At 43.2% G+C, this 27,993-nt stretch overlaps 2 protein-coding genes and 1 long non-coding RNA gene across 5 annotated transcripts in view; 1 reads left to right on the top strand and 2 right to left on the bottom strand.

Moving 5' to 3' along the window:
• LOC308587548 overlaps nt 1–27,698 on the bottom strand; it is a 72,093-nt gene extending 44,395 nt beyond the window's left edge. The window contains exon 1 of the long non-coding RNA XR_014008435.1: nt 27,007–27,698. This is a non-coding gene — a long non-coding RNA (uncharacterized lncRNA). The remainder of the gene's footprint in view (nt 1–27,006) is intronic.
• The window catches only part of GUCA1B (guanylate cyclase activator 1B), a 55,133-nt gene that overhangs the window by 3,141 nt on the left and 23,999 nt on the right, over nt 1–27,993 (top strand). The window lies entirely within an intron of this gene.
• IRF6 (interferon regulatory factor 6) lies at nt 326–27,930 on the bottom strand. Of its 3 annotated transcripts, none has more exons than XM_081195192.1 (8): nt 27,781–27,930; nt 14,495–14,671; nt 12,126–12,330; nt 10,987–11,112; nt 5,920–6,072; nt 4,038–4,430; nt 3,316–3,434; nt 326–1,673 (listed from the first exon to the last, which is right to left on the bottom strand). In XM_081195192.1, the coding sequence occupies exons 2-8, from the start codon at nt 14,666–14,668 to the stop codon at nt 1,452–1,454; spliced, it is 1,392 nt and encodes a 463-aa protein (XP_081051318.1). In that variant the 5' UTR covers nt 14,669–14,671; nt 27,781–27,930; the 3' UTR covers nt 326–1,451. The 3 variants fall into 3 exon arrangements, with proteins under 3 accessions (XP_081051318.1, XP_081051317.1, XP_081051316.1); XM_081195191.1 differs by lacking the exon at nt 27,781–27,930 and adding an exon at nt 24,049–24,131; XM_081195190.1 differs by lacking the exon at nt 27,781–27,930 and adding an exon at nt 23,962–24,126.

The raw sequence follows: 27,993 nt of genomic DNA, 5'->3' as shown, positions 1-27,993 counted from the left end.
CCAGAACTGTGCACAAATTAAAAATCTTCACGCTCTCCATGCGTCTCCTGCAATTGGCTCAGAGGGCTGGGAGAACCCCCAGAACAACACATTAAGGGGGATCAATCCATCTGGCAAGCTGAAATTCTTGCGCAGATGGAATGTCTGTAATAGCATAGCATTGAATTCCACCATAGGAAAACATTTGCAGTGCACAAGGTATTTTCCTTCCATTCAATTCAAGATGTTTCAAACAAAATGCTACGTAGGACAGCTGAGTGCTAGTTTTCTTGGATGTGCAAGTTAAATATACTTAACTCTTGCTAGTAAAAGAGACATGAAAACGTTATAGTTAACCAGAAACTTTATTATGGGACATTTTAAGGCATTTTCCAGCAGAGGAAAGAAACACGCAAAAATGCAGCCATTTAACCAGTTCAGAACAAAGCTTAGCATCGAAAGCACTGTCATATTTAAAGCCAGCTATATTACATCTCAAACAGTATTCAAATTTCCTAGGTTCCACAGTCTTCTTACATCTATGTCAAACAGGTCCTGCACAGAGCAAGCAGAGGGCTTTGGTGCTTTTCCCTATCTTCTAGCAATCTGATATACTTACAAACAATGGAGACTTTTTGGACAAATCCAAGTTAGCAAGGATTAGTCCAACAGAAGGCGCCACCAGTCGCTGTACTGAGCTGTAGCATGCAACGTGGAACTACAATAAAAGCAGCTTCTTTTATTTCCAGTTAACTATTATCATCTGAATACCTTAGCTGTACTTCATTTATTGTAAGATCAGGCTCAACTGATTGTGAAGTCACTTTAATAAGAACTATGCCTTTTAAGACTTAAGTCATTATTTTGCACTATTCATCTGTAGTGTATACAGACAGGAAATACTATCAAATAGCAGTGGAAAATCCAGATAACTTCTCAATCTACTACTTCTTTGCAAAGCAGTTTTACTGAACAGTTAGAATTATGGCCACTAAAAAAATGTTTTGCATTCATTCTAACATTTCACATGTGTGCCAACAGCACTGGATATTTTTTATATATAAAAATATACAGAAACATGCAATTTATGTAATAAATTTGACTGTGTTATCAAGCCAGTGGGTGAGAGAAAACTAGGGTGAAAGTGTTTTTGTTAGCCTTGTGAAACTACTTTTTAAAAAGAGCACTTGAACGCTGATCACATATGCAGAGAAAACTGTGTGTAACATTTAACACACAAATTAAATGCCATTTGATATATTTACATTAATTGAAGAGAAAAAGGATAGACAAATGTTCTTGTCTACATGCATTAGTCCAGAGCAGTTTTTGCAAAGTATAAATTTAAAACAGATTATGTTGTACATAATACATTCCTGTTGCACTTACTGAAAAGACATTTAAAATTAATTGAAATATAAACACACAATCCATTAATCCAGCTAATTCCTCATTTAGATAAAACCAAGTCATCACTGTGCTGCAAGGGGCGGGGCCATCTCCATGCTTGGTGGCTGCATTGGCCAGCCTTCATTATGATTTTGCAAGAGGCGGTAGAGTTGCTTCAGCTGAGCAACTATGTTGTCCTTGATATCAGGGGTAGAAATCTCAAGCCGTACACTGCCACTGTCAAAGGAGCGGGTAAAGTCACCAGAGAACATCTCATAGATTATGCGAGCTACAACTGGAATTACCTGTTTGGAAAGAAATTATGCAGCGTCAATCCAGATGGGATTTTCAATTGCATCCGAAAAGAATAAGCTAAAAGCTCAAGTAGAAGGTGTAACAGCAACACACACAAAAATTTTCACTCTTGCACTCATTTTCATTTTGAGTCATTATTAGTCACGATAGAAGAAAGATAGGATAAGGATGTAAGATAAATAAAAGAACATATGTTCTCACAATGCGAGCAGAGTAGATGTACTGGTAATTATTCTGAAATGCCTACCAATTCAGGACGTTAGCTCCAATCATCTGTAAAAATCCAGGCCTCAGATAAAACATTTGGCCCACGTGGTCTGCACTGCCTTTCAAGTAGAATTGGTTGCAGACAGATAGGATGCTAATGCAGCCAAGTTGAAAGAGCAGTATTATGAACTACTGCACAAACTCAACAAACTTATTCAATTATTCTTATGGTAGCTGGGGACCCAGTTGACCTGTTAGCTAAGAACATGCCTATCACTGTCCCTTCATGGGCAGGTTCCAGCCTGGGGGTGCTCCTGGACCTGTCATTACTCCTAGATTCTCAGGTGGCAGCTATGGTCATTGGCCATCTACAGTGGTACCTCGGGTTACAAACACCTCAGGTTACAAACGCTTTGGGTTACATACTCTGCTAACCCAGAAGTAGTACCTCGGGTTAAGAACTTTGCCCCAGGATGAGAATGGAAATCGCGCAGTGGCGGCGGGAGACCCCATTAGCTATAGTGGTACCTCAGGTTAAGAACGGACCTCCGGAACAAATTAAGTTCCTCATCAGAGGTGCCACTGTATTGACATGGATCGGTTGGCACAAACACATTACGCCTATTACATAACACCTACATTGAAACCAGTTTGTTTCAGGGCAGAATTCAGAGGTGCCAGTTTTTGGTGGTTTTGTCTTGTCCTAAGCAACTCAAGGAGTGCCTTCTCCAAAAGCATACAAATACACACCCCACAGGGCCATACTCATGAGTTCTGACCTCAAGATCTTTCTTTGAGGAAGGCAAAGTTGTTATCTATCAGACCGAGACTATTTACACAGATGTTCCAAGTTGCCATGTGGCTCTCCCAGAGGACATCCACATTCTCTTCCCTGATATTTTTTTATTCTCTTGGGTGTTCAGGCATTAGTGGAAAGACTATGCTTTTAGGTAGTTTTAGGTAGTGTTACTTCAGTTATATTTCCCACTGTTTCGTATGAATGGTTTTTATTTGTATTTTAAAGTGCTGTAAAACCTTTTCATTGGAAAGGTGGTCTATAAATATTGCAAATAAGCATGTCTGTGTTGTGGATGAATGCACAAGTGCTGAAACTGGTATCAGTACAGTGGTTCAACACTATAAGAACCCCAGCTTTCAAATATCAAGGCTGCCCCAAGTCTTAAATGTTTGTAGACAATGGACTTCCAGTGGCCAGGGCTCTAGCGTCACATTGTTCTTTGCATTGTCCATGCCTGATAGAAGCAGAATGCATGCTAATGTGTACATTTGCATAGGCTGCTGAATTAAAGTTTCTGGGTTATAAAATGGCACATAGTTATATATTGTGAAAACTAGGAGTCAACTAAATGTTCTCACAGTAAGTTCTGACAATTAACGCTCCTTAGCAATTCATTGTTCTCTTACCTGAACAACAATCAGTTTCCTGTCTTTGGATTTTCCATCTGGCCATTCTTCTCCAAAACAAAAGTAGATCTCAAATGGGGGTTGTTTAGCAATCTGTCCTTTCTGATGAGCAATCAGTTCTACGCGGGAGGGAAAGCAAAGCTTGTGATGTACAACACTATTTCCCACATATTGGATGCAACACTATTTCCCACATATTGCCTCTTCTAGTTCAAAACCCAATTCTCCTACTCTCTTTTCTATCTTCTCTCCCATAATCTTTTTGTCTAGAGATGCCATAATGATATTAGCTATCAATGCTGTTTTCCCTTTGACCCTGTATACTATAACAAATATAAGGGATTCCACTTCACTGACCATAGGCGAGAACTTCAACCACACCTATGCCTTCTGGTGATTGATTTGGGGCAAAAGGGAAGAAGGGAGAATTGCTTCTCTTCAACCAGCCACGTTAGAGCACAACAAACATCAAACCAATGCCCATTCACTAATGCCTGCATGCAAACACTATATGGTGCACATTGTGAGCCCAGCAAGTTCTGCACAAATTGCTATCTGCACCATACCAGTAACACCAGACACAGCCCCAGGTGACTTAACTGGTTGGGACCCAATCCGAATGGGCTGCAGTACCATAATCGGGTATACAAAATGTTTCAGGGATTAAAAAGAACATATTGGCTACTCTGTGATGGTGAACCAAGAGCATTATAATTACTCACCACTCAAGAATGTTTCCAAGCAGAACACCTTGACTTTTTTTTGTCTTTCAATCAAGTTTGGTGTGGTGCCAGAAGGTGCGCACGGTCCAGACCAATACACTTTGCACTGGCAAAGCCTGATAGCATAAATAGCATGGCCACTGACTTCCAGGATCAGCCCCCTGTCCATGACATCAAGCAGACGGCTTGTGAAGAGCTTTTGCTTTTCATTGGTGATCTGCTCCGGTCCTGGAAACTTTACTTGCTCCAAATTGATAGGACCAAAGAGTTCTTCTTGATCTGGCATTGGACCCAGTTCTCCATAGAAAAGTCGGCAGCCCTGGGGATTGCTCACAGTCATTGTTGGCCCAAACTCTTTGCCTCGATACTCAAACTTGATTTCAAGGTCTGTCACTTGATTAGAAGGATATATTGTTAGAATATCAGACACTGCAACAGGATCCATAATTCCAACAACCTGCATTGTCTATCATAGCACTTAAAAAAAAAAGTTTTTATTTATACTTTTCAAATGTATACATTTCATTAATTTTACAATCATTTTAACATTTCAAAGTTTGACTTCCTTCCTCCTCTTTCTGAGGTTCCTTAAATTTATTTTTTAATATCGTCTGCATATCCATATAATTATCTACTTTAAATATAAACTCTTTTGAAACTGCAGGTTATTACAATAATCCTGCCAGTGTTTTTATCTGTTTGCAATTTATCTGTAAATATTCAATAAACCATTTCCATTCTTTTATAAAAAGTTTGTTATCTTGATTTCTTATTCTTCCGGTTATCATGGCTCTTTTTTAGGGCTGAATGAAATTTGCACAGAATAGGGGCAGAATTATTACCGTATTTTTCGCACCATAGGGCGCACCGGGCCATAGGGCGCACCCAGTTTTTAAAGGGGGGGATCAAGAAAAAAAACCTTCCCCCCCAGCCCCAAAGAGCAGCGTACAGGCTGCGCACAACCTCTCCCTGCCGGAGGGGTTGACCGCCGCTATGCCACAAGCCAAGGCAGCGAGCAGGATGGATCCCGCTCGCTGTTTTGGCTTCCCCTTTAGCCCTGTGCAACTTCTCCTTGCCGGGAGACACTGCGCAGGGCTTCTCCTGGCTTTTCTGGGAGGTGGGGGGGATTCCCTCACCTCTCACAAAAGCCCACAGAAGCTGCGCAACCCCTTTAAAGAGAATGCAGCTTCTCCTGGCTTTTCTGGGAGGTGGGAGAAGGGACTGATGCGGCCAGTCAGTCCCTTCTCCCTCCTGTGGAAAAGCCCGCAAGAGCGCACGAAGCTTGTGTGCGGCCCTTGGGGGCTTTTCCTGCCTTCCCCCTGCATTCGCTCCATAGGACGCACACACATTTTCCCTTGCTTTTTAGGAGGGAAAAAGTGCGTCCTATGGTGCGAAAAATACGGTAGTCTTCCTTACAAGTGCCAAGGAAACCAAGAGCCAACTCCCAAAGTCAGGGTGATCACAAGATAACACCAAATAACAGCAGCAGTACTTCATCTATCGCAGAGAGGCTTGCTCTTCACACGAATGCAGCACTGATCAGTAGACACAAACTTATCAGTTGGTATGGCTGATCACTACCACCTCAAGCTTCTTCTTACACAAGCTTCTAGTGTAAGAAGTTACTTCTGACACACACTATTCTAAATTCAACAGCAGGTTCCAGCTGGGTTTCTTTTGTTCATCTGCTGATGTCAATGAGTACATTACATTTTCAGACACAGAAGGCTCTCTGGGCTACACCAATCTAAACAGAAATAACTGCAGGGGGGAAACAGTACACGTTCATGTTTTTGCAATATGTAGTATACACCCTATGTGGACTTTACATGCACACAACAATCTAGATGTATCTAGCAACATAGTCAACAAAAAGACTTACTTGGAAGAGAATTAATCCAGACTTCAGGAGAGCTGAACATATCATGGGGCATAACCGGAGGAGGCATAGGCATCTCAATGTCTTCAGGTTCATTCTTTGGCCACGCAGCTTCAGGGCTGCAGGTCTCCACACTTGTGGGTGCCATTGGGGAATCTAAGCATAAGTAGTACATTTTATAAAAAAATTTATAAAAAAATTCCTTCCAGTAGCACCTTAAAGACCAACTAAGTTAGTTCTTGGTATGAGCTTTCGTGTGCATGCACACTTCTTCAGCACACTTCTTCTTCTTCTTTTTTTATTTTGACTATGGCAGACCAACACGGCTACCTATCTGTAACTAGTACATTTTATGTAAGCTAGACTGGTGACTGGGGGTGCATTGGCTCCCAGTACATTTCTGAGCACAATTCAAAGTGTTGGTGCTGACCTTTAAAGTCCTAAACAGCCTTGGTCCTGTATACCTGAAGGAGCATCTCCACCACCATCGTTCAGCCCGGACACTGAGATCTAGCGCTGAGGGCCTTCTGGCGGTTCCCTCATTGCGAGAAGTGAGGTTACAGGGAACCAGACAGAGGGCCTTCTCAGTAGTGGCGCCCGCCCTGTGGAGCACCCTCCCATCAGATGTGAAGGAAATAAGCAGCTATCTTCTCTTTAAAAGACATCTGAAGGCAGCCCTGTTTAGGGAAGTTTTTAATATTTAATGCTGTATTGTTTTTAGCACTCGATTGGGAGCTGCCCAGAGTGGCTGGGGAAACTCGGCCAGATGGGTGGGGTATAAATAAATAATAATAATAATTATTATTATTATTATTATTATTATTATTATTATTATTATTATTATTATTTCCTGAGGGACTGCTGACATTTTAAGAATTACAGTTCAAGATGTCACTCGGACACTTCTCATACTGGAATGGCAAGCATAGCTCAACTACTTTATGTGGCTAAGAATTCAACCTTCTACCAATGGTAATTTATCTTCCTTTTTATTCAGTCTGACAAAATAGAACTTGAAAGCTTGGATACTCTGGCTTGTGTCCAGAGGTTTCCATCAGCTGAATGGAAAGGGAGGCAACTTTTGTTCATTCCGACTCCCTCTGCAGCACCTCCCACACTGCTCTAAAAGGGCCCACAACCCTCTGAAGCAGTTTGGAGCTGGTGGTCAAAGGAGTTGTAGGAGAAGGGAAGAATCAACAGAAATAGTGTTCTTTGTTCTGCTGCTGGAAGCCTCCACTGGATCAAAGTGCCTTCAATCAGCAAAGGAACCCCAGTGGTTACAACTCCCCCCCCCCCAGTAAGTAATATCTTGGTAAGAAGCAAGAATGCAGCTTGCATTATCTAGCTCCAAGCACAGTAATGACATGATATCAGCACTAACTGCACGCTCTCGATCAATAGACTTCAATCTTTTCCAACCAAGGCTTCACCTTTAGCCCACACATGCAATTGGGGATCCACTTAATTTTTTTGCCATACATTTGAATGGTGGTTGTGCTGCTGCACGCCAGGTCAAACTGTGACCCAGCAATGGGTCCCAACCCATGAGTTGAAGACCACTCTAGACAGTTCATTTCCCAGGTTTTTAACAAATGACTTGAAAAGCACTGGTGATCAAGATGGTGCAACTGCTATGCCAAGAAAGGGTGGGTGGGGATCCATGGCTCATACTTCTGTAAATTGTAATGAGGATATCTAGGAACTTGGTTTATAAAGTTGCATTTATAAAGCAAGCGTGTCACAGTTAAAAGGACTGGAAAACAAAATCCCCTATCCAGTAGATGCCCTAGGGCCAGGTTATAACTGTTCACTAAAACTGCCAATTCCAACTGACCTTAACATTGAACTATCAATTTGCCTCAATTAGACATTAGCACTGGGAAAATTAAAAAAGCCCCCTGCAGATTGGGTAAGTTACCCATGTTTAACCATTTATAATATGAACGTAAAAAAAATTGCAATACTTATAACAATACATAAGAAAGGAGATATACCGTATTTTTCGCTCCATTGGACACACCGGACCATAGGACGCACCGGACCATAGGAGGGGGAGAACAGGGAAAAATTTTTTTTTCTTGTTCTCCCCCTCTAAAACAAGGTGCGTTCAAGGTAAATTCACCAGAGCTTGTGGGGCTGGCGGTGGGGGGAAGCGCTGCTTTCCCCCACCGCCAGCCTCAAAGATCCCTGAAGCCTTTGGAGTGCAGCGCCCCGCTGTCCTACAGAGGTTTGCGCGCAGCCGTCCCCAAGCTAGAGCAGCGAGACGGAGCCCTCCGTCTCGCTGTTCTGGCTTGGGAACAGCCTTGCTAGCTTCTGCAGGACAGCGGGGTGAAGGCACCCCGCTGCCCTACAGAGGTTTGCATGCAGCCGTCCCCAAGCTAGAGCAGCGAGATGGAGCCCTCCGTCTCGCTGTTCTGGCTTGGGAACAGCCTTGCTAGCTTCTGCAGGAGAGAAGGGTGAAGGCACCCCGCTGCCCTGCAGAGGTTTGCGCACAGCAATCCCCAAGCTAGAGCAGCGAGAAGGAGCCCTCCGTCTCACTGTTCTGGCTTGGGAACAGCCTTGCTAGCTTCTGCAGGACAGCGGGGTGAAGGCACCGTCCCCAAGCTAGAGCAGCGAGACGTAGTGCTCCGCAGGGCTCCGTCTTCCTGTTCTGGCTTTGGGCTTAGCGGCGCAGCCTGCATTCGCTCTATAGGACGCTCACACATTTCCCCTTAATTTTTGGAGGGGAAAATGTGCGTCCTATAGAATGAAAAATACGGTAACCTAATCCTCTCCAGTGCAGCCACCTGGATCCTGCAGAGCACATTTAGGGGTGCAGGGAGAGGAAGGTGAAGTCCCACTACACAAGAAGAAAGCCATTTGCACAATGTTGGGTTCTACCCACTGCTGTGGAATCCAACAGCAGCTCTGAGTGGTTAGTGCTTTGCCTGGGAAAGACATCAACTTCCCAGTTCTGAAGTTAATTTAATAATGTATGGAGCATGGAAGAACTGCTAGAAGACACATTGGGACCCCCTAAAGTCCTGATATGGCCACAGGAGTTATCTCACTTAATAATTTACCCCATCTTTCTGTACAAAATATACTCAACAACTTATGCCTGGCATTCCTGCTGTAAAAAGTATAGTATCTTGGAAATAATTGGCAAGGTTAATCGGAAGCAACTTCCTTTACTGAACACAATGGTCAATGCCCTCAGATTTCTCCAGTGTAATTCTAACATCACAGCCAACATGTCCCAACTTGACCTAAAATGTCTTTCAAAGCGTACACAGAAAAAGAAAGATCAGTCTCTAGGCCTTTTGCAAACTTACTGAAGGAAAACTCCCCCCTCTGCAATAATAAGTGAACTCACCTATCACTTCTAACTGAACAGTTTACTAGATAGTAAAATATGTACCCCATTATGAGATGAAAGAATTAATATTGGTAGAGATGCACCAGACAGACAATTAGATTACAAGAGAAAATAAACATTTTAAAAAGGTTCATTGAATGAAAAGTGTATACTATAAAAGGCACCATAATAAACACCATTTGTGGATTAGTAATATTATTTCAAAACACATCACCATCAAAATATAACTTTAAACAAGGTCTGGTTCATGGGAAATTTATGCAAATGTGTCTACTGAGACAATATTACTGTTAAAACCTGTTAAACCAGAACCACACTCCAAGGAACAGACTTACAAAGCTGCATCATCATAGGCTACACACTGGGCAAAAAGGTGTGTCTGCTCTTGCTACACTGTGGGAATTAACCCTCTTATTAGAATGCTAGCTAAGTGACTGTCACAGTGACTGGTGAGGTCTTGGCACAGTGCCCAACAGTCTGAGGTTGAATCCTGACAAGACAGAAATACTGTTTTTTGGGCACGGGGTGGGCTGGTGTGGTGGACTCCCTGGTCCTGAATGGGGTAACTGTGCCCCTGAAGGACCAGGTACGCAGCCTGGGAGTAATTTTGGACTCGCAGCTGTCCATGGAGGCGCAGGTCAATTCTGTGTCCAGGGCAGCTGTTTACCAGCTCCATCTGGTACGCAGGCTGAGACTCTACCTGCCCACAGACTGTCTCGCCAGAGTGGTGCATGCTCTGGTTATCTCCCGCTTGGACTACTGCAATGAGCTCTATGTGGTGCTACCTTTGAAGGTGACCCGGAAACTACAACTAATCCAGAATGCGGCAGCCAGATTGGTGACTGGGCGTGGCTGACGAGACCATACAACACCGATCCTGAAAGACCTATATTGGCTCCCAGTACGTTTCTGAGCACAATTCAAAGTGTTGGTGTTGACCTTTAAAGCCCTAAACAGCCTCGGCCCAGTATACCTGAAGGAGCAACTCCACCCCCATTGTTCAGCTCTGACACTGAGGTCCAGTGCTGAGGGCCTTCTGGCGGTTCCCTCCCTGTGAGAAGTTAGGTTACAGGGAACCAAGCAGAGGGCCTTCTCAGTAGTGGCACCAGCCCTGTGGAACGCTCTCTCATCTGATGTCAAGGAAATAAACAACACTATCTGACTTTTAGAAGACATCTGAAGGCAGCCCTGTTTAGGGAAGTTTTTAATGTTTGATTCTATTTTTAATATTTTGTTGGGAGCCGCTGCAACAGCCTGTTGCCCCACTTGGAACAGCATCACTGGAACCAAAGGGGAAGGCACAAATATCTCTCCACACCCTGCCCCAGTCGGCCTCACAACTCTCAAGGGCCCAGTTCAACCCATGACAGCAGCACAGATTTCAAAGGAATGGCCTTTTCCTTCACACCTAGCTAGCTTTAGGACAGCTAGACCACACTAAACATGTGTATGAACATATCAACACAGAACAATAGGAATATTTCAGTTCAGACTAATCTTGTACTTCTCATATAGCGCAGACTTTGCCTTTCTTCTTTTGCCATTTTCTGCAGCGTACTGGCCAAGCAACTGCTAGCCGAGCTGCAATCCAGAGATTTTTAAAATACTGTTTTCTGAAAGCATGGTTGTTTCATATTGTAATAATGAAGAGGAAAATGCCATTTAAACGATAGGGTTTGATGTGCACTCTGTGCCAGGGTCTATCTACTAACCATTGATATTGAGAAATGGAAAGGTATCCTGAATAGCTACATGAGATTGAGGCTGGTTTAATTCATCCTCATCTTCATCATCAAGCTCATTATCCTTCTCATCCCATGGAGCGGAACCAGTAGAACCTGTAGGAAAAGTGCAGTTGGAGAATTAGTAAGTAATATGGAATTTTATCAAATGAAGAGAATAAAGAAGTGGAATGGACATTTGTGTGACCCACAGAAGTTACACAGAAAAATTCTACTAGTAGCACTGTGTACAGACATCTCTTTCCTGGGGATTTTTATTCCAAGTACTGTTTGGTTTGCTTCATAGCTCCAGAAACAGCACCAGAGCCAATAGTCTTTTCATGCTTCTCAGCTTATGCATGGAAGACATGATAGCATGAAGCAACTCTCTCCCAGCCCTTGTACTATCCAACCAGAATCCCACAACCGGCCTCATCCAACCTCTCAGCTGGTTTGAACAAAGGTGCACAGAGGGCCAGAAGAACATTTACCTGATCCCAGAACCTGCTAGCCTTCTGCATCCAACAGCTAAGTCCAAAAAATGTTTCTACCAGGTACGCATACATGTGCCCAGTGAGGTCCATTTCTTTCAATGGTAAACATGCAGGAGAAATTCCCAGTGAATTTCATTTAATGAAACACTCATTTCTGGAAGAATTGAATTTTAAAGACTGCCATCTTATTAGAATGCCTGCTTAGGGACAATGTGCAAAAGAGGGAACAAGGGAAAGGAAGAGGAAGACCACGAAGAACTGAAAGCCCTTATGTCCAGACACCATGCCTTTTCCCCTCTTGCTTCTGGCTTTTAGTAGCATGCACCTGATCTTCAAAGCTTTCCCCTGAAATCTTTTCTCTTTTAGACTTGATTAAAAGCAAAACAGAAAGCTGAACAATTAATAACATCCCTGTGTTGAATTTGTGGGTGAGCAGAAAGCAACCTTGACTAGGCAGAACTGTCACCTCCAGTTCACTTTGTGTTAGTTACGTTGCACAAATGAGAAGGTGAAATGCTTACTCAATTAAAAACGAGTTACCCAGCAGGAGTCACTAACAGCATAACATCATGGCATATAGAAGACTTCCTGTTACCAGACTTCCTTAAAAACCAACAGAGTCACTGTGCATCTCACCTGGATTAATTATTGCTCCCTGGGATTGTGGAATGTCACACACTTCATAAATTTTAATAGGATTCATTGGCACCTCTTTGGTGCCATCGTACATCAGGTTGAATTCCCGGCTTTTATTGAGAGCACACCGGAGCTGGGCTTTCCATTTCGCAGGGTCAGGATCATCAACTCCTTCCTGATACTTTCCTGTTTCCACAGCCCAGGCCTGGGAGCAAAGTACATCATGCTCAGTTAAGTACTGTCATCATGCCAGCTAATGTTGAATCATGCTACCAAACAAACTTGCATTTATCACATAAGTCTAGGCAGGCAGTAAATACTTAGTGCAGCAGCTAGCCAGCCAGGCATGACTGGTACTGTTTTTCCCCTCCCCAACACAAGCAGACAAAAGCAGCACAAATCATTTTAGGATTATCCAAACCAATTTTTTATGCATGGTATGACAGACCATTCCAATAGAGGCCACCCAATTGTGTCTAAAGCAACCCAATCTAATGGCAAACCAGGCTCTCATTTATTTACTTATTTGTATGTGGGATTAAGGTCCCAGATTTATCCTGGTAACATTATTTATTAATTTTCTATGCCACCCTTCATCTGAGGATCACAGGGCAGTTTACAATCTAAAAACAAAAAAATACATAACAGAGTAACAAACAACCCTCTCATATAAAAGGCCATAGATTGTTTACTTAGCCTGAAAGAAGAGGGATGCTTTTGTCTGGTGCCTAAAAATATGTAAGGAAGGTGCCAGGCAAGCCTCCACAGGAAGAGCATTTCACAGGTCACCACAAAAGCATGGCTTTGCTCAATAATCTTCTAACAAAATCTCTTGACACAGAAAAATTGTAAATTTCTCCTTAAAACAGTAGCCATTGCTAATGCCTAGGAGTTTGCTTCCAGAACGTATAAAATGATCTAAAATAATTTCTGCATCAAATTCAGTTCAGTCTGAGAACCAAAATATAAACAGTTCATCAGAACAAGGTCAAAAACCAACAGCAATAAACTAGAAGAGCCTTGTGCAGTGCAAGTCTATGCAGGTTTACGGGACTCAGCTGGCATGCTGCAGGACTCTTAACTTGAGAAGAGATGAAGACTTAAGAAGTAGATAACTAGAACCTTGATTCTCAGAAGGGAAGCCACTAAAGAGCTACCTTCAAAGAGAAACAGTCAACAACCAGATAAAGGACAGGAAAATCAACTCTGCAGGAGCACAGAGTACACAGAGTGATGATAAGGCAAAAAGCAGCTGATTGGGAGGGAGGAAGCTGTATCCCACAAGTCTTCTTCTTCTTCTTCTTCGGCGATCACTCGTAGCCGAGTAAAATTGTCTTCCAGAAACACAATTTTAACAGTGAGTCAGTAAGTGACTGTGGAGGCCAATTCTGGACCCACACATCCTTCCACAGTGGGGACATTGGTCCCCGGGCGGGAGTTGATCACGGTGTGGATTTGCCAAGTGTGCCTTCCTCTTAGCACGTTTCTCCCTTGCATTTTGAGTTCGAGTGTCTTCAAAGACCATGACACCTTTGGTAAAGGCTGTTCTCCAGCTGGAGCACTCGCAGGCCAGTGTTTCCCAGTTGTCGGTGTTTATACTACATTTTTTTAGATTTGCCTTGAGACAGTCTTTAAACCCTTTTTGGTTGACCACCAGCATTATGCCAGAATTATCAATCTCTTTTAAAAAGGTGACAGAACAGATTGCGGAAACTATCGAGGCATCTCTCTATCCCACAAGTACTTGAAATATGAATGATATAAATAGAACAACCTCTTTCACATTGCTTTGCCACAGTATTTCCCAGTACAAGTCATATTATGATCTGAGCACACATTCATGGTGCTGCATATCTCCTCTTCACAGATTCACAGGATCATATTTGCTTTAAAAGCACAGCTGACCAATTTGATCCCATGGTAACTAAAACACCATTCAATAACAGAATACGGTGGCATGCCATGATGTCCAAGTTTAAAGCAATTGCTATCACATGAACAAAACAAATGAACACTAGGAAATGCATTAGCCTTCGAAACAGAAGAAGTGGAGGCAAATGCATATTCATTTGGAGCAGTGATCCTCCTGGAGTATGAAGCAGAAGGTGCTGGCAAACAATGGTCTTAGCTGCTGCAAGTCACCTGTAATACTTTTTATTACATTTGCATCCCACCCTTCCTCTAAGGAGCTCAGGATGGCAAATAAGGGTGGGGTTTTTTTCTATGTTATCCCTGTAATAACTCCGTAAGACAGTATAATGATTGACCAAGGTTAGTGCATGGCTGAACATGAATCTGGATTTCACCAGTCCATGACTACCAGTTCATCTACACCGGCTCTCCAAAGTGGAATGGAATTATTTCATTACCTTAAAAATTGTGTTCTCCTCTTCATGTTGAGGGCTGTGCCGAGTTGCATGCTTCCAAGGGATCTGAAATCGCTTTGCAACCCTGTTAAGCCATATGAGACCGGGATACATACCACTGTCTACCTGAGCTACCAGCCAGGGTTTCAATCGAACTCTCCGTGGATGTAACGCCATTATCTGGAGTGGGGGGGGGGAGAGCAAATGCAAATAGCATTTCATTTTCTAGATAACAAAGCAATAGAAACCAATTGTGGCTGCTTTAAACACCATGCCAACTCCCTGAGTTTTGTTGAAGGTGTGGGAGGGGAGAATCCAGTCAACTTAAACTTATCAAGATAAGCTTGGAAATACTAGCTGAACTCAGGTGAGCATAGCCCCCCCCCAAGTATAAATAAGAATTCTAATTTAAAATCTCAGCCTTTATCCATTTTTAATACACTGAGGACACCAATTCTAAGATGGGATAGAAGAGCTGAACAAATGGGACTAAGTTATATGGTATAGTTTAGAAGTTTTAGAAGACCATAACTAGATACTGCAACATATCTGTGGCCTCTAGCCCCTCCAAAATTGTGTCTGCTTCTTTCTTCCTACCAGTAACATCTAGGACACTTTACTTTTGTCACTGCATCACACTGTGGGGCATGTCTCTGAAACCATTTGAAAGCAGCAGCCACACAAAGGAACACAGGAAAATGGTTTATACTACCCATGCTGATAAATTAATGCTAAGCCATGGTAGAACAATACACTGGGCTCCCCCAGTCAGCTTGTTAAATAGTATGAATCAGGAATCCTGGCTTAAAACAAACTCTGGTTAAACCCATCAGCTTCATAGGTCATGGTCTGAAGTTGACTTGCTTTGAAATGGCAGTTCCTCTTTACATTACATGTGGCTTGGTTCACACATCACAATAACTATGGTTTACCAGAGAGTAGCTTAAACTCACCTTGTTCCTTTGTGGTCTTTTTTACTCTTGCACCGCACTGAGCTAAGTAAAGATTTGGCGAAGCGTTTCATCCAAACCAGGCTCATCCAAACAAGGTACAGGTCATATGGCTAGCTAGAAGAGAGTCCAGGTTCAGACAGCACAGTCAGCCAAACCTTGGCTATGTTTAGGGGGTGGAAAGACCAGGAAGGAACAAAGCAGCTGCAAGCTTCTTCCAGAAGCCGGCACATTTGTGCAATCCCAGTAAGTCTTTGTTTTGCTTACTGTGGCTTGTAAACCAGGCTAATCAGTAAGAACACTGGTCTATCTTGTCAACGCTGGAGTTCTCTAGGGTTCTAGATAGAGGAGCCTTTACTAGACCTACCTAGGGATGCTGTGGGGTTCAAAAATTGGGATCTTCTGCATGTGAAGTATGTGGCCTACCACTGAGCCCTTCTATCTAGGACACATGTAATCCCAGCCTTATTCTGCTCCAAGAAGAAATCTGAATAATAATAATAATAATAATAATAATAATAATAATAATAATAATAATAATAGGTCTAATACAGGGATGAGGAACCTGAGGTCCTCCAGATGTTGCTGGACTATATAATTTCCATCATCTGCAACCAAGGACTGATGGGAATTGAAGTTCAACAACATATGGAGGAACACTGCCTCCCCATCCCTGGCCTAATAAATGTGTACACTCCTTAGAAATATGCTATAGATTGTGTCTCTGTTTTTATGTTCCTGTTTTAATGTTTTATTTTTGTACACTGTATATAGAGATTTTTAAATATTAAGTGGTTTAGAAATGCTTTTAAATAAAACGAATTAGCCAGAAAGGGCACCGCAGCACAGGCAGCTGCAATAACATGTTTACTTGCCCTGGGTTAGCTTTCAGCTATGAAATAAACAATCAACATAAATATAACCAGAGTGATGTCACAATAATGTTAAGAGATCTGCACCAATGGATACAGCCGATTACTTCAAGTTGCTGCAAACTTCCTCACTCTTCAGTTTCCTTCATTTCCCTGGGTCTAATCTCTTCTTTTCTGCAGCACCCCCTGTTTCAACCTTCGTTTTCTAAGACGCCCTCTGGCCCTCTTGCTTTTTCTGCTCCTCCCATACCCAGAAAATCATCACACCACCACCACATCTCCTCATGCATTAAAATACTTATTTTTTGGGAGCACATGGTTGAAACATTTTCATTAAATATTATACTTCTGGAAGTGCTCCTCATAGATAAAACACGTTTTTAAACTCTGAACCAACACACTTTTTTCTGATTGTTCTTACAGCATCCTTTTTCTTCAGAATTAGTCATCATAATATTAAATACTCATCAATGCAGTCAACTAAAGCATCCATTACCAGAGCATGATGCTACACAGCAGGGGAGGAACATATGATCCACAGCAAGTCAACAGCTCCATCATTAAAGAAACAGAACTACCAAGCAGCAATGCCTTATAAAAAGGTAAAGGTAAAGGACCCCTGACAGTTAAGTCCAGTCAGGAACGACTCTGAGGTCACGGCGCTCATCTCACTTTACTGGCTGAGGGAGCCAACGTTTGTCCGCAGACAGTTTTTCCGGGTCATGTGGCCAGCATGACTAAGCTGCTTCTGGCGAAACCAGAGCAGCACACAGAAATGCCGTTTACCTTCCCACCGGAGTGGTACCTATTTATCTACTTGCACTCTGATGTGCTTTCGAACTGCTGGGTTGGCAGGAGCTGGGACCAAGCAATGAGAGCTCACCCCATCGCAGGGATTCGAACCACCGACCTTCCTAGGCTCAGTGGTTTAGACCACAGCACCACCAGCGTCCCCAGCAATGCCTTATAGTCAAGTGCAAAAGTAGGGCCTTACACTCAAAGTATGATTGGGCTTTTAGACTTCATGTGCCAATGCAGAAGATTGAAGTTCCAATGCAAAGACACCATCCACCACTGCAAAATCTTAAGGAATCAGTGGACAGACACCCAGTCACCCAGTAATGAATCCCTGCAACTGCTCAGGTGTAGTGCCAGAGCTGCAGTGGTACATCAACAGGTGACATCATAGCCCAAACATACATAAAAGCAATAAGGAAACAGACAACACACACAGACAACACACACACAGAACAAAGCTCATTCCCCACTAAAAATCAACCCTATAAGAACAGAAAACTAACACAACAGCAAATATGACAGACAAGAGGAAAAATAAAGGGATCAGTTTTGAAGAGGGATGGTTAAAAAGGACAAAAGACAGAAGAGAAAGAAGGTCAGCTTCCTCATTAGGCTGTTGGCCATAGTGTAAAGACAAAGCATCCAACACATGATAAATAGTACCACCATTACAGCATAGTCATTATTTGTGACTATGATCACTAGAGAATCTTTGAACAGCAGCAGCTGGGATAGTCAAATCAGCAGCAGAAATATCTAAGGCCTTGCCCCCACTTCTGCTCGTCCAGTGTCTAGAAAGAACGGGTCCAAACAGTTTTCCCCTTGCCCTGCTCCTTTCCCACTCTCTAGCTTTAAGCCAGAACAAACTGCAATCCACAGAAAACCCAATTGCTGTTTGCTCCAACTGACCAGTAAAGAGCGGTTTTCCCCAGGGAAAGCAGGATAAGAGGAACCTGGGGAAGGGAAGAAAGGCTGAGCCATGCAGAGGCCAGAAGGTGGGGGGGAGGGGGCAACACTGGAGTGTTTACAAATCCCATTTAATGCCTTGAGGACATGACACTGAATTGATGTGAATGGTGTTCCTGGTTCCTGAAGGGACTAGGGGCACAGGTGGTCTTTTCATCATAACTGGATGAAGGAATTGATGGGATGCCCTTCAAATCTGCAGATGACACCAAATTGGGAGGTGTAGCTAACGACGCAGAAGACAGAATCAGGATTCAAGATGACCTTAATGGATTGCAGAGCTGGACCAAAACTAACAGAATGAATTTCAATAGAGGCATATCGATATAAGGTTCTACACTTAGACTGGAAGAACCAGCTGCATGAAAATAAGATGGTGGACATCTGACTTACTAGCACTACATGTGAAAATGATCTAGGAGTCTTAGTAAACCACAAGCTTAACATGAGTCAACAGTGCGATTGAGCAGCAAAAAAAGCTAATGCTCCTCTAGGCTGCATCAACAGAAGTATGGTGTCCAGATCAATGGAAGAAATAGTCCCATTGTACTCTGCCTCAGTCAGACCCCCACCTGGAATACTGTGTCCAATTCTGGGCACCACAATTTAAGAAGGATATTGACAAGCTGGAACGTATGCAGAGGAGGGTGACCAAGATGATAAACGGTCTGGAAACCAAGCCTTGTGAAGAATGGTTGAGGGAGTTGGGTATGTTTAGCCTCGATAAGAGGAGACTGAGAGAAGATACAACAGCCATCTTCAAATATCTAAAGGGCAGTCACACGGAAGATGGAGCAAGCTTACTTTCTCCGGCTTTGTAGGGTAGGTACTGAACCAATGGCTTCAAGTTACAAGAAAGTATTCTGACTAAACATCAGGAAGAACTTTCTGATGGTAAGAGCTGTTTAACAATGGAATGGGCTCCCTCGGAAGGTGGTGGACTCTACTTCACTGGAGGTTTATGAGGTTGCATGGCCATCTATCATGGATGCTTTGGTTGAGATTCCTACTTTGCAGGGGGTTGGGCTAGATGACCTTTGGGATCCCTTCCAACTCTACAATTCTATGGTTCTTTGAAGCCATAAGACATGGGGAGCAGATATTTTCAATTACTCTCCCCACCACTATTTTTAAAAAGAACCTTGTGTTTATTGTTTATTATTTTTCACTTATTGTCAGATGCTTTGGAGACCTGCTTTCTGCAAAAAGATGGGATGTGTATAAATTTAAATAAGCAGATTGCTATTGTTATTCTGTTAGCCACAGTAGCGAAAATGACAATCAATACAAAAAAACAAACGGAGGCATTCAAGAAACTGACTGCAAACCTTTACAGCAGGCATGTGCGGCAGCAAACACAGTTTCTCCAGCTACATGCAGTATAAGTGAAATGGAGTGCATAAGTTAACTACAGATCAAGACACAAAACACTTTATTTGTAGGCAGTGCTCGCCAAACACCTTGCAAGAAGCCAGCCAGAGCGGTTGCCACACAACTCCTCATTTTTCCTGCAACAGGCTAACAGATACATTGCTTTCGTGAGACACTTCATCAGAAGCATGTGTTAATGTCAGCATCAGTTATCCAGTGTTTCCCAACCTTGGGCCTCCAGCTGTTTTTGAACTACAATTCCCATCATCCCTGACCACTGGTCTTGCTAGCTAGGGATGATGGGAGTTGTAGTCCAAAAACAGCTGGAGGCCCAAGGTTGGGAAACACTGAATACCATGAGAGAAGGAAAAAAAAAACGAGGGCAGGAAGGAATGTGAAGCCAAACGATGTAAAAGATTACCATGCAGAGCACAAATGAAAAGGTGATCCGGCCAGACTAAGAGATGAAATCATAGTAGGCGTGACTTACTCTCAACCGGTGATGAATTGGCAAAGGAAGATTAGTCACATGTATAAGCACCTAAAGAGGGACAACAATTTTCTGTAGGGAGCTAGCCAGTCCCAGTCTCTTATGTGAACCCAAGTCTGATAGTTTCAGTTTTGTAAATGAATTCCTACAGCTGTGTCCTGGAATCTCCTTTTAAAGGTTTTTGCTAGTGTGGCACAATGATGAAGACATAATAGACATAATGTATATGCATAATTGTGCCTGAAGATAAAAGGCATCCTCTGTCCCTCCTGCTGAAATGCAGCTTCCCTCCTGCTCAAATACCATTTTTTAAGGAAAAAAGGTATTTCTGTAATAGTCCGTTATTGGTTATTTTAGCCCAGAAAAAATTTGACCATATGCAAATTTGTCCCAGCCTTTTTAAAAAGGTGATTTCCATTGTTACAGTGAAACCAAATATATCCTGAAGCATATTTCTCTGACAACGGCAACTGATCACAAGCCCTATCATAAAAAAGAAAAGAAAACTTCCTCATGAGAGCTAAGGAAGTACTGTAGAGCAGTATCCAAAGTACAGTGGTACCTCAGGTTACAGACGCTTCAGGTTACAGACTCCGCTAACCCAGAAATTGTACCTCCGGTTAAGAACTTTGCTTCAGAATGAGAACAGAAACCGTGCGGCGGCAGCATGGTGGCAGCAGGAGGCCTCATTAGCTAAAGTGGTGCTTCAGGTTAAGAACAGTTTCAGGTTAGGAATGGACCTCCAGAACAAATTAAGTTCTTAACCCGAGGTACCACTGTACTGTAGAGCAGTATCCAAAGTACTGCAGTCACTTAACATTAGGCAGGGCTCTGGCACAACCAAATTAGGGAAACCAAAAGTACAAATCCCACCTCTTGCTTCACAGACTTGTACGTTGGCAAACTAGGCAGACAGTTATCTAAGAATGCTCTTCAGATACTACTGCGGGCTATTTGTATGCCCCATGCTGGTAGCTTGAAGGCATGCTGCTCAAAATTCTTTTATGCAATTCTTATCATTAAGCTCCTAAATGAGTTGAATAAACCTTCCCAACACTTTTCTGACCCTGTGAAGTCATTGCTGCACATTCAGTATATCTTACTTCACCAATCTCAAATGCAGTTTTGTTTTCCTTAAGTTGTCTCAAGTACACCCCCTCAAACATTCCACAAAGAAAAATACAGACATGCTTCCAATATTCTTGTTCTCGCCTACGGTGTGTCAAATAGCAGCCTGTGCAGCACATAAACACATTTGCATTCACGTGCACATACTTATATGCATGTGCACTAGAAGCAAGATGCGTCCCCCAGTCATATTTGTCTCCTTGGGAGCTAAACTTCAAAGAACGACTGCTGGAAAACAGACCAACACTATTTCAGTGTTTCATCCTCAAAGGGTAACAATTTTGTCAGGACCAGCAAATATCCAAGTAGGACTGCTTCATTTCCCTCCTCCCCACTCCCAACTGAGATACAGTGCCTTTAGCAAGCAGGCAGAAATTCATTAGGTGCATAATTTCCCAGCACTAAGATGCAATGTTAGAGATATGTCACCATATGGAGACATCACATAAGAAGATCACAACCCTATCCTCAAAATTATTCACAGGGACCAACATCCTACCCATTAGCCCTTATCTGCAGCATATTTATTCCCATGAACAAGGTTGGAAAGAAGTGGCAGACTTATTGTTATTAATTTATCATTATTAAGTTTTAGAAGCAACTTAAGAACATTTTATTTCACATATATATTTGATAGCTGAAAGACATAAAAAGGTAAAGAACCCCTGATAGTTAAGTCCAGCCGCGAACGACTCTGGGGTTGCAGCGCTCATCTCGCTTTACTGGCCGTGGAAGCTGGCGTTTGTCCGCAGACAGCTTCTGGGGCATGTGACCAGCATGACTAAGCTGTTTCTCGCAAAACCAGAACAGCGCACGGAAATGCCGTTTACCTTCCCGCTGGAGCGGTACCTATTTATCTACTTGCACTTTGACGTGCTTTCGAACTGCTAGGTTGGCAGGAGCTGGGACCAAGCAACGGGAGCTCACCCCGTCGCAGGGATTCAAACTGCCAGCCTTCTGATTGGCAAGCCCTAGGCTCTGTGGTCTAGACCACAGTGCCACCCACATCCCAGAACAACTGGGTAGGTTTGCTTAAATAAGAACGTCTTACCACTTTGATGTCCAGCTCCTTACCCAGCTCATTTGGGAGGAAGGATGGGATAGAAGTTAATAAATAAATGCTTCTCTAAACATCCAGAGTGGGGAACGTTTTTCAGAATGAGGGCTACATTTCTAGGCCGCAAGATAGTGATGGGCAGAGCCAAAAGCAAAAATGAAGAAACAAATGCAAATTTTATCTTTAAGCTGTACTCCCCCCCCCCAACCAATTAAGAGGCACTCAGAGTTCAAGGAAACACTTCAGAGAGGCAAAATCACTCAAGGGGGGCAGGGTATGAAGAAAGGCTAGGGAAGGGAGTGTGGCTGAGAAGGATGTACAGTCTGGGGAGAGGACCACATGCCAGACAGAGAGGCCTGGAGGACCCTGGGCCTGAGGCTCCTCACCCCTTACTTTGCATGGTCGTACCTCCATTACTAATTTTTAACATAATAAACTATAAAACTATAAAGCTCTGCTTTCAGTTTTATTATTTCACACTGAATATCACCAAGTGTCATCCACAGAGATAAAGCTCCCCGCTTTATTATAACTAGGCTATCTGGCTTTTTAGACCAAATACCACAAAGTTAAGCCCTTATATTAAATATTATTAAACCCTGTCCTTTGATGAGGCACAAGAAAAGTGGTCATTCTAGAAATGCACATGATGAGGTAACATAAGTGTTTACAACTCCTCTCTGGTGCAGCTGCACAAGGCCTGCTATAAATGAAGACTTTAATCTCAGATCTGAAACTTGAGGAAAATCTGCATAACAATGCCAGAATAAGTTAATCAACCCGCATCAAACACTTCAGTTACCATGACAAAAGGTCTGTCTTAACTCAAATAACCCACAAGAAAAATGGACTCAGGATAGCCTATTATCCTCAGACTTAGTTGTAAGCATGGTAGATCCTTGCTTTAACTGGACCCAGTTACTTTGTTCTCAGGAGCAGACAGGAAGTTCAGTTCCCAGCCAACTCTGCTCCAGTTGTGTGCCACAGCATACAGGTGATCTACAAGAACAGTAGCTCCATAGCAAAACCCATGCTTTGCATACAGAGGTCCCCTTTCAAAGCCCTGGCAGCTCCAGGTAGGGCTGGGAAAGTTTCCTGTCTGAAATCCAGGGCAGAGGAGGGGGGCTCTGTAGACAATATTGGGCACAGGGCAACTTCCAATGTTCCCCAAATCACCTGGAAACTTTAGGCTCAGGCACATTACAGCAGCAGGAGCTACATGCACTAAAGAGCAGCTCCTACCAAGTTCAATATTATCTAGTGCAGCGCCCTGGCTACTTCACCCATCTACTTCACAGTAAACACGCCAGAGTCGTGTAGCACAACAGTCCTGTAGATCGTCCACTGATTTAAATCCCATGAGGTTATTTACTTGCCCCAAGTAAAGCAACTCCTGCTTGTGTGGACGGCCCCAGAGCAGGAACTTTTCTTCTAACCCAAGGCTATAGTCAAAGGAGCCCTTCTTTCCCTCAGGCTTTCACAGTGTCCTCTTACTACCAAGCCATTATTTGCAAGGAAGCCTCCATTAGATTCGAGCGCAGAGCAACGAGGGCGAAGTTTGGAGGGAAATGAGGACTCTGGGAAACAGAAACTGTGAACAAAACAAACACCAGCCTTTTAAAAAAATGCTTTGGAAGAGTGAGGGGGGAAAGGGCAAGAGGTAATAATAGTTCACAGAGGGCCAGGCAAGGAGGAAACACATGGGGGAGAAGGGAGCGCGGAGAGCAGGGGGATAAGCAAAGCGCACGAGGGTGGGAAGCTGGAGCCGCCAAAGGCCCGGGCAGGTTTCTGGAGCGGGAATGACCGTCGACCGTAGCCCAGGAGGGGACGGAGCCTACCTGCAAGAGACGGGTCGGGAGGGGGAAGCTTCCTTCTCGGCGTTTTCGCCCCCCTCCCGCGACACTCACCGCTCGGGCGCTCCTCACCTGGGCTGCGGCTCTGCTCCGCGGCGCGTTCACCTGAGCCAGGTGCTGCCGGGCGCAGGCGCTGCCGGCTCCGCCCCTGCAGGAAGGAGGAGGAGGAGGGCGCGAAAGGGGCGCGGGCGAGGAGCAAGGGAGTAGGAGGCGAAAGGGGCGAGGAGAGGAGGGACAAAGAAACGGGCCGCTTTGCGGAGAGGCACGTCGTGGTTGAGCTAGCCTAGGACTGTAAAACAAGTGGTCCTTGCGCATGGGCAAAGTGCTCTTCTCTGTGGCCGCGGCATAAGCACAAGCTGACCCTCTTCATTCTCTCTCCCCTCTCCCACAACAGAGGTAAAAGGATGTAGTGTATTTGAAGCTTTTTTTAAAAAAATCCTCTCGTTTTCATGGGAAAGTGTTGGTGTCGGTGCAACTGGTTTAACCAGTACGCCCCCACTCCCCTTCTCCAATATCAGCTGCCTCTTTTGCTTCTCTGCCTTGCGGGTTTAAAACTTGATTTGAGTTGCAGAACTCTGGCTGCCGCTGCTACTCGTCCTTAAATTACTCAAAACTTCTCAGTTTCCTTGAAAGTTAAGCGCGGCAGCATAAGAGCGGTTCCTATAAAATTGCTGATGAGCAATTCTCCGATGAAACACACCCATCAGCCACGCTGGAGGGGAATTCTGCTGCTGAAATTGTGAGGGTCAAAATAGATGTCATCCAGTAGATATCTGTAACTGTCTCCCAATGCTGTTGGGTTTTGTCCTGTTCTTGAAGGAAAAGCAACTGTGAGAAGCACCAAGCTTGGAGAGAGGAGCTGCTGCTGAATAATAATAATAATAATAATAATAATAATAATAATAATAATAATAATAATAATAATAATATAATTTATTATTTATACCCCAGCCACTCTCGGCAGCTCACAGCAGAATATTAAAAATACGATAAAACATCAAACATTAAAAACTTCTCTAAGAAGGGCTGCCTTCAGATGTCTTCTAAAAGTCAGATAATTGTTTATTTCCTTGACATCTGATGGCAGGGCGTTTCACAGGATGGGCGCCACTACCAAGAAGGCCCTCTGCCTGGTTCCCTGTAACCTCACTTCTCACAGTGAGGGAACTGCCAGAAGGCCCTCGGAGCTGGACCACAGCTGAACCCTTGCCCTCCCTTTAGTCACTTCCCCACACAAAACTGCCACCATCTCCTAGTTCTCTTTCAGGGAAGACTCATTGAGGTGCTGATGTGGAGTAGGGCATCCTTTGTGGAGTTCCGTTTCCGGACTGGTATGTCAGGTGCTGATCCTGTTATCATTCCAATAACAAGTGAAGATGTACCTGGGGAGGGTGTGTGTGTGTTGTGTCCTTAGTTTTATGTTGTACTCCACCCTGGTATCAGTACGCGATGAACAGCAGACTATAATTTTTTAAAATAATAAATAGCTTCCCTCCACACACACACATACAAGGAGGATAATAAGAATATATTAGTTTTTCCCTGCACAAGACTTGAGCGCCTACATATATGTGTGCACATATTTTCTCTCCGCTCCATACAACTGATGAAGTAGTCCCTTGCCTGCAATAGCTCCCACAACAATGTGATTGCAATGCAATGTGTGCTTGCCTGAACATAAGTCTCCTGGAATATAGTGTGACTTCGTTTTGGGGGTCATGCATAAGAATGTGCTGTAAATGGGTTAATGTTTGTGGTGCCCCAAAAGCCTTTTTTTTTTTACTATGAAGTCAACCGAATACAACGAAATACCAAAGTTGCTTTGGGTTTCCTTGGGCAAGATAAAGAGACAAACAAATTAAAAAACAAACAAACAAAATTCTCTCTGAGGATACATTGCTGTATACACATTACCAACTTCAATATCATTCTTTTTCTCAATTTGGCTTGAAGCTGCTTTGGAGAGAAATACATCAAAATGCAGTATTTCATAAGAAATGACAGGATAGATAGAGGTTCAAAATGGATTGTGGGTAAACTTGCTTCCCAGACCAGCAGTGGGGGACGTACTGGAGGCTGTGTCTGTTTACACAGCCTATAAGTGTCAATGGCAGGCAATATGAAAAAAGAGAGGGAGGAAGTGTTCACACTCACAGTTGTGATATGTTAGCAGCTAACTTTTAGCCTCCTTTAAACACCATCCATTTTAGTTGGGCGAATGCCAGATAGCCTTGATCCACAAAGCAGTAAACTAAATTATTTCTTTTGGTTTCAGCACCATCAGTAGATCAGAGAGCCACATGATACACTACATGGTTTATTGTTACTGCATGATACCCAATGTTAGTCATTCGCAGAGCAGACTCACTGTAATCAGTGGAGTTGCGTAACTTGACTCAATTGATTTCAGTGGGTGGGCTATGACTATGGCTTGGTTGGCTATCTCTCGCTGTTTTAAATTGACGCAAGCCATTCTGAAGGTGTTCAGACTGAAGAATATGGTAAGAAGAGTTTGTAATAAATTAAATACTTGCTTTATATTTCTACTAGACACCTTCTCACATTACTTTTCCAAGCAGCAACCTTTTCGTTCCTGCCATTTTTACTGTCACCTTTTTGGAGAAACGTTTTGTTCATTTTTACTCTTTGCATGCAGCATGCTATAATCTGAAAATGTCACAGAAGAGTCTTACAGATGTGTTTAAATACAAGGTTCTGGGCTTAATGGCCATGCTCTGCCTCCATAGTCGAAAGCAGTATGCTTCTGAATACCAATTGCTGGAAATCACAGGAGGGGAGAGTGCTTGGGTCCTGTTTGAGTGTTTCCCACAGGAATATGGTTGGTCACTGTGAGAACAGGATGGTGGACTAGATGAGGCACTGGCCAGACCCAGCAGGCTCTTCTTATGTTCTTATTTATCCTTATTTTATTTATATCCTGCCTTTCTCCCAGTAGAGGACTCAAGGAGGCTCAAAACTTGAACTGAAAGGGATACAACTGGAAACATACCAATCAATATACAGTGGTACCTCTGGTTACGTACTTAATTTGTTCCGGAGGTCTATTCTTAACCTGAAACTGTACTTAACCTGAAGCACCACTTTAGCTAATGGGGCCTCCTGCTGCCGCTGCACCACCGGAGCACGATTTCTGTTCTCATCCTGAAGCAAAGTTCTTAACCTGAAGCACTATTTCTGGGTTAGCAGAGTCTGTACCCTGAAGCGTATGTAACCTGAAGCGGCTGTAACCCAAGGTACCACTGTAAATATTTTTTAAAGAACAAATAAGTTGCCATATTAAAACACCACTGAATTTGAACACTTAAAACCATTAAAAAGCACAACAATGAAGAAAGAAAAAAGTACAACTCCCACCCTCAGAAGACCCTGCCACAACAGCCACTTAGTGGCCCCCACAGAAGATCTCGAAGTCCAGGCAGGCACACATATGACTGGACAAAATGTTTGGGTCTCCTCTTGTCCTTTAATTCTCTTCCTAATTTGGCCCTGCATTTTATTTTTATTTTCCCTACCCACAAAATGCTTTGGAAGCACCTTATAGTGAAATATTCCAGTTCAAATATAGTTAATGAACGGTATTATCTTTTTAGTAGTTCTTTACAAAAACAAAACAAAACTTGGACATTGCAAACCTACGACACTTAAGTTCCTTATTTCAGAATGAAACAGTATGCCAATATTCCTTAGTGCCATACTCTAGAACCTTTATAGAGAACAATTGAAAGATTAAGAGCATCAAAATGCTCCATCTACTCTCACTTCCCCTCGTACGAAGAAGCTTACCTTTGCTTGTAATATCTGGACAGCATATTCTTCTCCCCAACAAAGTCTTCTCCAGTATGTTCTTGATACGATCCTTCACTCACATTACCTTAAACTAAGGTGGGGATCTATGACTCAACAAATCTTGGTTTCGAGAGAGCAAGTAATACACTGTAATTCTATGGAAATGAATCAGGAAAAAGGAAAGCATTTTCCTTTTTTGCTTCTACCCAC

Source organism: Podarcis bocagei (assembly GCF_964188305.1).
Source record: "Podarcis bocagei genome assembly, chromosome: 5".
Lineage (NCBI taxonomy): Eukaryota > Metazoa > Chordata > Lepidosauria > Squamata > Lacertidae > Podarcis > Podarcis bocagei.
Note: the sequence above shows the minus strand (reverse complement) of the source record. Positions and strands in the feature narration are given on the sequence as shown.